We start from the raw sequence: 14319 nt of genomic DNA, 5'->3' as shown, positions 1-14319 counted from the left end.
CACTCCCCCATTGCTGGCTACAAATGATATATAATTGGGCTAATAACTCACTAACTAGCAAAGGATATGAATCAAATGTGCACACGTGGCTACATGCAGCTCTCACGTTAATATCAAAACAAGCGCATCTACTCACGACCGCTCATGCTGTAAACACAGTCCAGTTCAAAGTAAATGTCAAAGATCCATATATGGCAATGGTCAATTTCATATAAGCCTACTGCAGCTCTGATCGGTTATGCTGCACCAGTCTGTGTAGACTACGGGCTGTGTAGTGTGTGTCAATACAATAAAACCCTACTCCGATGCGTTCTGCCTACAAAAAAAACTCTGGCATAGCTCATTTTGTTTCAGTATGTTGCATTGAATGTGGCTAATATTGCATTGATTCGATCACAATTGCCACAGTAAAGGGAAACGTTGATAGTGTTAACAGGGAAAACTCTAGAACAGTGGTCACCAACCTTTTGAGTCAAGATCACGGAGTCAAAATGCAAGCCGAGATCTACCAATCAGATTTGTTTTTAAACGTAAGCCTATGCAACATTAACCAATTAAAAACAGTACTGTAGCAATGAGGTTTGTGCAGTAAGCTAAAGACCCAATACATTATAATTGCTTCAATTGCCTGCCAATGTATTGTTGTTCAGGACATTTTTTTCCAATTAAATGTCTAAATATTAGGTAGGCAATATGATCACCCCGGTAATAGATCCATTGTTGTATTACTTGTGAGGCACAGTGGAGTGAGCTTTTCATTTTACTGGGTGGTCATTTTACTGATGTTCAGTCTCAGAGGGAGAGCAACAGACTGAGGGTCTGCCTCTCAAAGTCCTTCCGCTCTCCCTTTCCTCCACTGACACTGACTAAAAAAGGGATAATCTTCCAGCTGATGGCAAAACTCGAGTCACACCGCATTATTTCTGCCTTATGCACAAATTCATGTCGTTACTCATATGAAAAAGGAAAGAGAAATATTCCTTGATATTCAAAAAGACGCAAGCCGCTAATAATAAACAATGCAAGCCTATGGATACACTCTTTTATCCTGCTGCAATGCTTGTTGTAGAGATGAATGGAAATAGGAAGAAAGCACATTTTATGGCTTTTTAAAGTGTTGAATACAAAGTGTTGATAGTGCTGAGTAAGAACTTAAACATGAACTCAATCATAAAAACAGCAGCTCGTTGCTGTATTTGTTGACAGTCTCTCTCTAGTCATGGTTTTAAACGTTTTGAAATCTCACAGTATCAACTTCGCTGTAGCTTTCTTTTATGCCTGCTACTTTACTGCAGACGCGGTATTCTGAGCCATTCAATTTGCGAGCGGTAGGGCTATTGCACTTGATTTGCTCTCCGGGACCACCGGGAAGGTAGAATTTGTACCTTCAGACACATGAAATGGTTCAAAATGGCAACAGTTCACCTGCCTGGTGCGCAGGGCAGCTGAAGTCGGGTGCACCTACTACCAACAGCCCGAGAATTAAAAAGAAAATAGGAACAAGGCTTTACCGTTCTTTTTTTTTTTTTAAACAAAAATGTTTGGCGATCGACTAGGAATGCCTTGGAGATCGACCAGTCAATCCGGCTGGTGCCCACTGCTCTAGAAAGTTAGGTGAAGTTCAATCTCATGCTTCGCTCTGTGGACTGTTATTTATTCTGCATGGCAGTCCCAGGTGGAGCTGCGCAGCAGCCTTGGGGCTACTGCTCGTCAACGCGCTGCTTACAGGGAGCATTGCTGGGGTCAGTCTCTGTCATGGAAAGAGCAGGCGTTCCAAATGTTTTGTACACTCAGTGAATATTCAGAGTATATGGTCTTTCTAACAGACTTCGCTGCATACAAAGCCTATATCTCATAGGCGAGGTACAGAGCTGAGCACATGAGCAGAGGGTTTGAGCTGGGGTGTGTAGATTGCCACCCATTCAGTAGGGTCATGAGTGTGCATGTGCTTGTGTGTTTGCTGTGTGAATGCATGTGAACGTGCACGTGTGTGCTCGTGTGGATGAAAAAAAGCACATTGAAAATAAAAATCAGTGGGCTGACTGAAAAATAGAGAAAAAGGAGACATTCCGGGTCACACTGCTGCACATTGTAATTTACAATAATACAAGAAAATGTATGCGCATGTGTGACTGGCAAGAAATGTGCAGGCAGGCAGCAGCAGCAGCATCCTCACACACTGGGAAAGCTTTCAGTCCCGTCTACAATGGCGACTGACCTCCAGCTAGAAATCACTGAAAGGCTTTCTTTTCACGCCGCCTCCACCGGCAGCTGGAACACAGCAGAACCTTTAGAAATGCTTGTACATTTTTACTGTGAATGGCTTCTCCTCCCTGGCAAGGCTTTTTTTTGACACCGTGCCGGCCTTGGAGAGTGCCTCTCTAACGCCAAGGAGGTACCAAGTTTCAAAAGACAGGTGTGGGCAGACATCTCACTCAGAAGCACCTATTATTATTTTTGCAGTTGGAATGGTCCCACTCCAGCAGAGCAGAGTAAGGTCCAGCAGAATGCAGAAAATGTACCCAGAGCACATTCAAGCTGCAACTTACTGTAACGGTGTGCTGTAAATGTACTCATTGTAGGTTTCCCTGGATAACAAGGCGTGCTAACAAAACTTGTCCAAAGACCATTCCAACCTCTTACAATCAAGAGCCCATCATCAAGTAAGAATCAGCGTGCTGTCCCGGGAAAAACATGAGAAGTGCAGTGTCGGAAAAACTGTGCTTGCAGGAAGCCAGAAAAGCCACCTCCGTTTACATTGTTGGATCATTGGAATGTGTGTTCTGGGCACCTTTGGAGTCCAAATGGTGATGTTATTTCTCCTGTTTTACACCCATTCAAAAAAGTCCCAGCAACCCTAATTTATGTCTTTAAATATGAATCTCACTCTATACACACACACGCGACGTTAAAGGGCAATTCCGCCACTTTTCAAACTCATATTCATTATCTCCAGCGCCATACCATGGCTACATATGTAAAAATGGCACGTTTCCATGATCTGTGGTTTAAAAGATGAGAATCAAGGTCATATTTTTTTAATCTGTGACATGACAGGGTAGGATTTAAAGCAGGAATTTGAACCAGTTCAGGGAACAGAAACGAAAACCATTCAAATACATTCAAGGAACAGAACAGTTATTTTAAAAGCAAGGGAACTGGTTAATAACATAACTTTACATTCCGGCCATTTTTTTCCCAGTCCCACAAAAAAACGCAACATATATTTGCAAGTGTGTGTGTGAAGGCTACCATCCCCTCCGAAGCATAATCTACTTTAGCTTCTGAACTGCACTGTTGGTTAAGGGCTTACAAGATTTTTGACTTGTCTGCTCAGGGATTTGATCTTGCAACCTTTCGGTTACTAGCCCAAAGCTCTAACCACTAGGCTACCTGCCACCCCAGGTTAAGACAACTCTCTGAAGTTCAACAACATTCATAGATCCTTCATAGAAGTCGCTCCTCTGTAGGTATAATTCTGTGGGCCTAATTCAGATAGCTAATGCATGTCATAACAACAAGATGCCCAGCGCTTCATGGCCAGCTCTCTCCTCACCCGAGAAATTTCAGTCGCATCTCACACCCTACGCTACAATTGTCTGTCCAATGCATGTACATAACTGTCCCGCTGTCACCACTTTATTTTAAGAATGTGAAATGTCAGAATAAAAGTAGAGAGAATTATTTATATTCGCTTTTATTTCTTTCATCACATTCCCAGTTGGTCAGAAGTTTACATACACTCAATTAGTATTTGGTAGCATTGCCTTTAAATTGTTTAACTAGAGTCAAACATTTTGGGTAGCCTTCCACAATAAGTTGGGTGAATTTTGACCCATTCCTCCTGACAGAGCTAGAGTAACTGAGTCAGGTTTGTATGCCTCCTTGCCAGCACATGCTTTTTCAGTTCTGCCCACAAATTGTCTATAGGATTGAGGCCTCATTTTAAATTAATACTTGTGCCTAATCCTAACCTTTCCTCTTCAGATTTTAAGTTATCACCCTGGACCTTAGTGGGGGAGCTGACGCCGTATAGCTGTGCGATGACTAATCAAGGCTGCAACCATGTTAGATGGGCTGTTTATACTAGGATTACCCAGCATGTGGTGGGATTGCTTAACACCCACGTGGCGATCAGTGTTAGTGATCAAGCATTCATTGCCTCTTTTTGGGAAGGTCTCTTAGAGCTTATTTTAGGCTTATTCTAGTAATCTATGGGGTCTCACTCTCATTATCAGGTAATTTATTCTTCGCTCATGGCTATGTCTAATGGTATCTGCCGGTAAGCCTTCAACTCAGGTAGACTGTTTGTAGGTTTTGATCATCAGGTCACTCCCAACTGTGCACGCTGCAGACGCATCAGCTACTGCTGAGCAATTTCAGTATGACATTAGGCTATTTAGATAAGGTGGGTACGTAGCTTAACGTTTAGCTGCGGTTTCGGGTTTTAGTAATACTGTGGGGTTTTTTTGCTACGTGATGGTATGCTGAGCTGTACCATTCAGCAGTCTACTGTATGGTCTTCTCTCTGTACAATGTCTTCTGTTATATAACCGCGCATGTCTTTTCTATTCCAAATTCAGTCAGGCATATCAAAAGAGTATCTCCTCTCTCAGTAGCGCAGGTTTGAAAATCACGTTAAGGCAATGGTGTTCAAAAATACACTTTTCCAGATGCGGTCTGCATGATGGCTTCAAGGGGGTGCGCTTCAGTCTGAACACACTCAAATGTTCCTTCCCTTTCGTTTTTGCGTGATCTGTTTGCATTAAGTTCTGTTTGCATTATGTACGCTCACATGTGGAACACTTGTCATCACCGGAACTAACACTGCTTTGTCTCATGTTACGCTGCCTGCATGCTGAGCACGGGCAGCAGCTGGCGAACTTCTGTTCAACATTGATGCTGGCAACCAGTGAGAAGACACTGGATCTCATCGCGGCTCTGGTTCCATCGTCAGCGCCGAGGGCTAGCTCTGAGCTATTGGCAACCAATTCTGCGTCGCCGCTGCTACTTCTCTCTAATCGTCTGCTGCTACCATGCTACAATTTAAAATGTTTCTGAGGATTTTGAAACCTACCCGAGTTCTTGCAGTATTGGTATATGATCATGATTGTCGGCCTGTGGTCCATTAGCTATGTTGCATCTGCCAAATGGGCTTCAAAAGAGCAATCTTCAGGCAACGACGAAGGTCACTATCACCCTCACTCTATATAAATAGATTCATGTTAAGGGTGTTCGGCTCATACAATCATTTGTACTTGAGGCAGTTGTCTTTCTATGAGTTTTTACAGTAGGAAAATACAGTTCATTTTAATTTCTCTTCAATCATTGCATGGTCTCATGATTTAGTCAGGGACACACGTTCACCGTGTTGGGTAAGCATTCCCAAACTGATAGGAAGGGTAAAGCTACCATTGCTCAAACTAACTCTCCTTTCTGTCCTCTTTTCCATGTTACGCTACCTGCAATGGCGACCACTGGCCACTCCGGGTGATCCATTATTCGTCACCGATGCAGGCAAACCAATGACAAGATACTGGTTTTTCATCACGGCTCTGTCTCCTCCTGCGGGGCCATATCCTTAGCCATAGGAAAGCTTATCCGTTTTGCATCGGCGCAGCTTCAATGGCTTCTCCATCTGTCCCTGCATCCACACTGGAGATCATGGGGTACTGGTCCTCTGCTTCCTATGAACACTATGATGAAGATGAAACGCCAAGGAGATTATGGACGTCAAAAGTGATAAGTTAATTTGCGAGTTCCATGCCTTATATAGATCGCTATGTCGGCGTTCAGAGATCTGTTCTTAACGGACTTGCCTAGTTAAATTAAGGTTCAGCTAACAGTCAATATCATTGCTTTGGTTGTTATCGCAGTCAAGTCCCGTGCATATTGCTTAGGTTGTGCTTTAAAAAAATATATATATATATATTTAAACCATTATTTAACTAGGCAAGTCAGTTAAGAACAAATTCTTATTTACAATGACGGCCTACCCCAGCCAAACCCCGACGACGCTTGGCCAATTGTGCGCCGCCCTATGGGACTCCCAAACACGGCCCATTGTGATGCAGCCTGGATCCGAACCAGGGACTGTAGTGACGCCTCTTGCACTGAGATGCTGTGCCACTCGGGAGCCCACTAGATGATAGATATTTCATGTCGGCCACAGGTGATCAGGCTACTCGTATAGATCAGTGAGAGCACCCGGCGGTGCGTCTCTAGGGCAGCTGGGTTCACACTGCTACATTGGCAAGATAGGCAGATAAGCTTCATCTTGGCACGTGTGAACTATCTGGCCTTAAATCGAGGGTACACAGCAGTACGTCAGGAGGGATAGGAGTCATAAGTCGTTCAGTTTAAGCCATATATGGTTAACATTCCAACATAGTATTCATTCTTGCGATTGTAGGTTGACTTTATATTTATGCACTTATTTATATATTTTACCCCATTATCCCCAATTTCAATCTTGTCTCATCGCTGCAACTCCTCAATGGGCTCGGGAGGCGAAGGTCGAGTCATTGGTCCTCCGAAACATGACCCACCAAACCGCACTTCTTAACACCCGCCCGCTTAACCCGGAAGCCAGCCGCACCAATGTGTCGGAGGAAACACCGTTCAACTGGACACAGGACAGCCTGCAGGTGCCCGGCCCGCCACAAGGTGTCGCTAGAGCGCGATGAGCCAAGTAAAGCCCCCTCAGCCAAACCCTCGGACACTGCCCTATGGAACTGCCGATCACAGTCGGTTGTGATACAGCACTGCGATGCAGTGCCTTAGACCTCCGCGCTCAGGAGGCCCTCGTAGGTTTATTTTAGCTGGTCAAGTGATGATATCTGGCATAGCTACACAGTCGGCTGGCGTAAGGTTTTGCTGTTTTGGGGAAGGGTATAGCTTACCGCTCTCACTACCTGTAGGCTATTTTATATTGATGCTTTGCTTGGCCAGTGAGCTACCCTGAAGGAGCAGAGCCTATATGTCAAGACTTGAATTATTCATTGCTTAATAAATGGTTAAACATATTTCTACATGGCATTTTCTTTCTGAAATTAAGCGGAACCAGTTCAGAAGGGAAACCGAGTGCCCCGCCTCAGGCTGACACATCAGCTGAGATGGCAGCAATTAGAGACGAGTAACAATCACGCCTACCTTATTGGCAATCTATTTAAGCTGACCGGGTCTGCTCACTGCCTGTAGGCTATTTTATATTGATGCTTTGCTTGGGCAGTGAGCTACACTGAAGGAGAAGGGCCTATACACGAAGACTTGCATTAATTAGTGTTTAAAAAAATAGTTAAACATTTCTACGTTCTTTAAACATTTTAAACATTTCTACGATCTTTCTGAAGTGTGTGTACTTTACTGTATTTATACTTGGGATACCGCTTTTCAACAGGAAACTTTTTTTTTTGTCACTGGAGGAAGTCTAAGCTTTATGCAAAGCAGGGTTACATTGTCTTTATTTAAGCTCCAAAAGCTGAGAGATCTTTTTATAGGTTAAAACATTCCAAAAGTGTATTTTATTTTTGCTAATTTAAGTGCACTGATATTCCTTTATTTTATTTAGGTAAAGCGCTGCCCACCTGTCCGGTTGAAGAATAGCCATACTGTTAAGCTTCTGTGCTTTGGCAGTCGTTCTGACACTGGTATCACAAAAAAAATATGGATGAGTTTAGCTAATTCTAGGTATAGCCGGCCAACCATTCCCATGCCCTTTAATTCATTCATTATGTCATCCACTGTTCTGACGCCCTTGCCTCTCTTTAGCTCTGGTAAAACAGCAAGCTGGTTTCTGCCCAAGTCCATGCCATAGTGGGCAGTCACAAATTGGAAGTCCTCTGTGGACCATACATTCGCTTTTGACGTAGCGGGGAGTAGTGTCTCGACGGATTGGTACAGGCACATCTCAGGCAGGAGAGGAGAGTGAGCGGAAAAAAAGAAGCCAAGTGCAGAATGCAGACTGTCAAACGAGATGCAACTAAGCTGTTGAGAAGCGTGGTTGATGAGGCTCTGTAGGCTGCAGCTAGGAGACCACTGTGACTGACAAGTGAATCCACCTGCCGAAGCGAGTGTGGGGGGTGACACTGGGACAGGGTCGTAGTCGCTAGATAAAACAGGCAGAAATTGGGGTACTATGTCAACTTGTCAAAATAAGTGTGAAAAAAGGTTTTTCTTCTCTAAGTCATAAACTAATGACTATGTCTGGTAAACGTGTTCTGTGCTGCTGCTTTGAAAGTGATGTGCCGGGCGTCACACCAGATTGAAAAGTACTGGGAGAAATGCCAGCTCGCTACACATTTTCTGGCGGCTCTAGTTTGTGTACTTAGAGTGCTGTAATAAGAAGAGGGTTTTTGTTTAGTTTCACTAGTCATTAAATCCCTAGAAAGATGTCTGAGGATGCATTTTGTGTCGACCGATTAATCGGAATGGCCGATTAATTAGGGCTGATTTCATAACAATCGGAAATCTGTATTTTTGGGCGCAGATCTTTTATACCTTTATTTAACTAGGCAAGTCAGTTAAGAACACATTCTTATTTTCAATGACGTTCTAGGAACGGTGGGTTAAGTGCCTTGTTCAGGGGCAGAACGACAGATTTTTACCTTGTCAGCTCAGGGATTCAATCTTGCAACCTTACGGTTAACTAGTCCAACGCTCTAACCACCTGCCTCTCGTTGCACTCCACAAGGAGCCTGCCTGTTACGCGAATGCAGTAGAAGCCAAGGTAAGTTGCTAGCAAGCATTACATTTATCTTATAAAAAACTATCAATCATAATCACTAGTTATAACTACACATGGTTGATGATATTACTAGTTTATCTAGCGTGTCCTGCGTTGCATATAATCGATGCAATGCTGGGGGATGATTTAACAAAAGCGCATTTGCGAAAAAAGCACAATCGTTAGACGACTGTACCTAACCATAAACACAAATGCCTTTCTTAAAGTCAATACACAAAAGTATATATTTTTAAACCTGCATATTTAGCTAAAAGAAATCCAGGTTAGCAGGCAATATTCACCAGGTGAAATTGTGTCACTTCTCTTGCGTTCATTGCATGCAGAGTCAGGGTCTATGCAACAGTTTGGGCCGCCTGGCTCATTGCGAACTAATTTGCCAGAATTTTACGTAATTATGACATAACATTGAAGGTTGTGCAATGTAACAAGAATATTTAGACTTAGGGATGCCACCCGTTAGATAAAATACCGAACGGTTCCGTATTTCACTGAAATTATAGTTTCCAGATTCAACCATATTAATTACCTAAGGCTCGTATTTCTGTGTGTTATTATGTTATAACTAAGTCTATGATTTGATAGAGCAGTCTGACTGAGCGATGGTAGGCAGCAGCAGGCTCGTAAGCATTCATTCAAACAGCACTTGCGTGCGTTTTGCCAGCAGCTCTTCGCAAGCACAGCTCTGTATGACTTCAAGCCTATCAGCCTAATGGCTGGTGTAATCGATGTGAAATGGCTAGCTAGTTAGCGGGGTGCGCGCTAATAGCGTTTCAAACGTCACTTGCTCTGAGACTTGGAGTAGTTATTCCCCTCTGCAAGGGCCGCGGTTTTGTGGAGCGGTGGGTAATGCTGTGGCTGTTGTCGTTGTGTTCCTGGTTCGAGCCCAGGTAGGGGTGAGGAGAGGGACGGAAGCTATACTGTTACACTGGCAATGTAAAACCCTTTGTTTTCTTAATCCTTATGTATTAAAAAACCTTACTCATTCAATATTCATATTTTTAAAAGGATGGTGGAAATGGGAAAACACAGAATGAGCATTCCTAAAATGAAGAGTGAAATCCTTTCGGTAATAAACCAGTGGCAGGCAGTGTGTTCCTTCCAGAGCTGTGTAGTGTTGAGTCAAGCCGGGGAGGGAGGGCGAGATGGGCACCAGGTGGTCTTAGCCCACAGCAGCAGTGCGGCGATACCAATGAGTCAACCCTACTTAACCAGATTGGACTGTGCTCCAGTGAAACCGGTGAGCCTCCAGAACCCATCCAAAGCTTCTGGAATTCTGTCTTGCCTCAGCCTCGCTCGACACCCAAAAAAAAAAATAACTCCCCACTGTCTGAGACACACACACGCCTGAAACACACAGACACAAAAGCGCGCACACAAACAAACGTTCCCCCACACAAACATCCACACCTGCCAACACCTCCCCCTCACAGCGGTTCTCACACACACACACACACATACACACACACACTAAATTAAACTTCACAGTTGATTCATGGCCACCAGATACGAGGAGGGGGGCGAGCCTCAGGAAAATGCAAAGTGAGCCAACGTGTTGATAACGTTCAATTCAGGGGGAATATCTGGACAGATGATCTCATTTGTATGAGGTGTCCCGCCACCGAGGAGAAACAATTGCCCGAAATATATAAATAAAACAAATGATCCTCCAACAAGCTATTTGTGCCAAAGCAATCTATTTCTTTTTTTCTCTCACCTTGTACACACTCTTTCTAAAAGCAATCTAAGTAAGCTCTGAGACGCAGGTCGTTTTTCTTTGAAATTGAACATAGCAAGTTTTTCAGCATTACGGCAGTAGACATAGTGTATTTTTCAATCAAGCGATATTAGGTAATACAATTATGTCGTCCGTGTGACTGAGGCGGATGGAATTCAATGTGCCGAGGCGGATGGAATTCAATGTGCCGAGGCGGATGGAATTCAATGTGCCAAGGCGGATGGAATTCAATGTGCCAAGGCGGATGGAATTCAATGTGCCAAGGCGGATGGAATTCAATGTGCCAAGGCGGATGGAATTCAATGTGCCAAGGCGGATGGAATTCAATGTGCCAAGGCGGATGGAATTCAATGTGCCAAGGCGGATGGAATTCAATGTGCCAAGGCATTTTACCTGGAGAGGTGTGCAAGTTCTCATGTTGACCTTGGAAGGTGATTGAAAGGCTAGCCAAGAAAACAACAATGCACTCTTAGTTAGTCTTCAGGGCAACGTATATGGATGGATGGATAGATACAAAGAGCAAGAGGTAAGAGAGAGGATGTCAAATATGGAAAGAGAGAGACAGATACGATGATGAAATGAGGATGAAAACAGAGAGCGAGAGGGAGAGTTCAATACCTTCCTCAGGCTCCTCTTCCTCAGCCGGAGAGGCCAGACGGCCTCGTCCCCCGTTGCTCCTCTCAGTCTCCCTCTGCAGGCTCACCACCTCCAACATGGCATCACCCTGGCCACCCTTCCCACCACCCTATACACACACACACACACACACAAAGTCACATATGGTGCAGAAATAATACAGTGGGAGGATTCATTTTGACACAGCACCAAGAAACAAAGTTAAACAGGTCATTACTACTGCAGCAGAATTGACGAGTCAATTCTACACGCTGAAAAAAAAAAAAATGTTCAGAGTGAGAGCTGTTGCGACAGTCTCTCTTTGGGTATCCTCAAATATTTTCAGAAACAAAATCTGTCTAAAGTTAGCCTCACCTTTTGCCACCACCCGAGGGGAACCACGGAAAAATATAATTACACGTACAGGAGGAAATTAAATTGAGCGGCGGCAGAGAGCGCCAAGGATCGCACCAGACGGCTTTTGGCCAGAGTGTCTGGTAATAGGGTTCACAGGGAGCCTGCTGCAATCAGAGCACAGAGAGATTGGGCTCACTCGCCTATGCAGGTCACTTCTAAAGTTGGGCTTTGTTACATTGCACATTGGGGGTTTTGTAACACTGTTGTTGCTACCGGGGTTGTTTGGTCTCAGCAGTTGCGGTGAGAGGTGGATCCATGACAACACTAACACTAAATATATATATATATAAAATATATATGTGTGTGTAACCCTTGCTCTGTGAGCACATGTGGATCCAATCAAACACTTTAGCACAAGGGCCATAATTGAAGACTATACATCTAACACATTTCTAGGCAATGCATTACCATAGCTGGCTAGTGCTATCAACAGTCATACATGACATATACGAGAACATTGGCATTTATTAAGGTTTAGGTAGTACAAATAAGGGGGTCACAATAAGCTTCGCAATAATACCACTTAGACCTTGGGTAGGATCCTCCAGTAACAAAATCACCAAACCCTTTCTATCTCCTCGTGAGCCAAGGCGCAAAATATGCTCAGAGAGGGCGACGACAACGGCTCCTCTAATTCCTCAACGCCTTAATGAGAGGCCCCCGGAACAAATACAAATCGTACTCAAATAATACTGGAGCTAGTGGCTGGGATTAGAATCTAGTGTAAACACTAGAATGGCTATCTTTTAATTAACTTTTAACTACAGCAGCCGCCATTCTTTGCTGCCTGCTGATGAGCTAACTATAGAGAGGCACACAGGCAGAGCCCTAATTACTACAGTGTGATAATGAGTGGCTGCCTCGTATTAGGGCTCCCAATGAAACAAAGGCTAATGTCCACAATTACAAACTAGTCCCTAAATAGTGCACTTCTTTTGACCAAGGCCCTGGTCAAAGGTAGTGCACTATATAGGGACTAGGCTGCCATTTGGGACGCATTCAAAGCCTGGAGTGGAGAGGAAAAATCCCTTTCAAACAAGGAGGCAAGGGACTTATGTTACTGACTTAGGGGCTTGTTTTGATTTTCTAAACACCTGCGGAAGGACCGGACAGGACGGGGATGCACTTGTGTGCTGGGTGTGATAATTGAATGCATCGAGAACGTCGTCGCTCTCGTGCATTTTAATTGGAGGAGTTCGGGGGGGATTGGGTGTGGATGTGTGCAGGCCTCAAATATCCCAACCGAATTGACGGTCATGTCCATTGATGCCCCCTTGTGTGGCCGTAATGCATCCCTAAAAGAAAATCCATGACTTGCGGCAAAAGGGTGACTACTTCTACACAGTCTCCTCTGAACAGTTGATGTCTGTTATTTAAACACTAATTTCTGAGGCTGGTAACTAACGAACTTGTCCTCTGTAGCGGAGGTAACTCTGGGTCTTCCTTTCCTGAGGCAGTCCGCATGAGAGCCAGTTTCATCATAGCGCTTGATAGTATTTGCGAAAGCACTTGAAGAAACTTTCAAAGTTGTGGAAATGTTCACATTGACTGACCTTCATGTCTTAAAGTAATAATGGACTGTTGTTTCTCTTTGCTTACTTGAGCTGTCTGTTCTTGACATAATATGGACTTGGTATTTTACCAAATAGTGCTATCTTCTGTATACCACCCTTACCTGGTCACAACTAAATTGATTGGCTCAAACGCATTAAGAAGGAAATTAATTCCACAAATTAAGTTAAGGCACAAATCTTAATTGAAATGCATTCCAGGTGACTACCACATGAAGTTGGTTGAGAAAATGCCAAGAGTATGCAAAACTGTCATCAAGGAAAGGGGTGGCTACTTTGAAGAATCTAAAATATAATTTGATTTATATAACACTTTTTTGGTCACTACATGATTCCATATTTGCCATTTCATAGTTTTGAGGTCTTCACTATTATTCTACAATGTAGAAAAAAGTCAAAATAACGAAAACCTTGAATGAGTAGGTGTGTCCAAACTGTTGACTGGTAATGTATATACACAGTGCCTTCGGGAAAGTATTCAGACCCCTTGACCTTCCACTTTGTTTTACATTACAGCCTTATTCTAACATTGAGGATTTTTTTAATCTATCTACATACAATACCCCCTAACTACAAAGCAAAAACAGGTTTTGAGAATTTTTTTTACGGAACTATCACATTTACTCAGTACTTTGTTGAAGAACCTTTTACAGCGATTACAGCCTCGAGTCTTCTTGGATATGACGCTACAATCTTGGCACACCTGTATTTGGGGAGCATCTCCCATTCTTCTCTGCAGATTCCCTCAAGCTCTGTCATGTTAGATGGGGAGCGTTGCTGCACAGCTATTTTCTAGTCTCTCCAGAGATGTTCGATCAGGTTGAAGTCCGGGCTCTGGCTGGGCCACTCCAGGACTTTCAGAGACTTGTCCCGAAGACACTATTGCGTCGGCTTGGCTGTGTGCTTAGGGTCGTTGTCCTGTTGGAAGGTGAACCTTCGCCCAAGTCTGAAGTCCTGAGCACTCTGTAGCAGGTTTTCATCAAGGACCTCTGTACTTTGCTCCGTTCATCTTTGCCTCGATCCTGACAGGTCTCCCTGTCCCTGCCCCTGAATAACATCCCCATAGCATGACGCTGCCACCACCATGCTTCACCGTAGGGATGGTGCCAGGTTTCCTCCAGATGTGACGCTTGGCATTCAGGCCAAAGAGTTCAATCTTGGTTTCATCAGACCATTGAACCTTGTTTCTCATGGTCTGAGAGTCTTTAGGTGCCTTTTGGCAAAGTCCAAAGTGG

At 43.9% G+C, this 14319-nt stretch overlaps 1 protein-coding gene across 1 annotated transcript in view; it reads right to left on the bottom strand.

Moving 5' to 3' along the window:
- The window catches only part of LOC115108124 (rab GTPase-activating protein 1-like), a 159670-nt gene that overhangs the window by 105816 nt on the left and 39535 nt on the right, over positions 1-14319 (bottom strand). The window contains exon 11 of the mRNA XM_029632116.2: positions 11100-11226. Within this exon, the coding sequence (XP_029487976.1) occupies positions 11100-11226 (127 nt within the window). The remainder of the gene's footprint in view (positions 1-11099; positions 11227-14319) is intronic.

The sequence above is a fragment of the Oncorhynchus nerka genome, linkage group LG24 (assembly GCF_034236695.1).
Source record: "Oncorhynchus nerka isolate Pitt River linkage group LG24, Oner_Uvic_2.0, whole genome shotgun sequence".
NCBI lineage: Eukaryota > Metazoa > Chordata > Actinopteri > Salmoniformes > Salmonidae > Oncorhynchus > Oncorhynchus nerka.
Note: the sequence above shows the minus strand (reverse complement) of the source record. Positions and strands in the feature narration are given on the sequence as shown.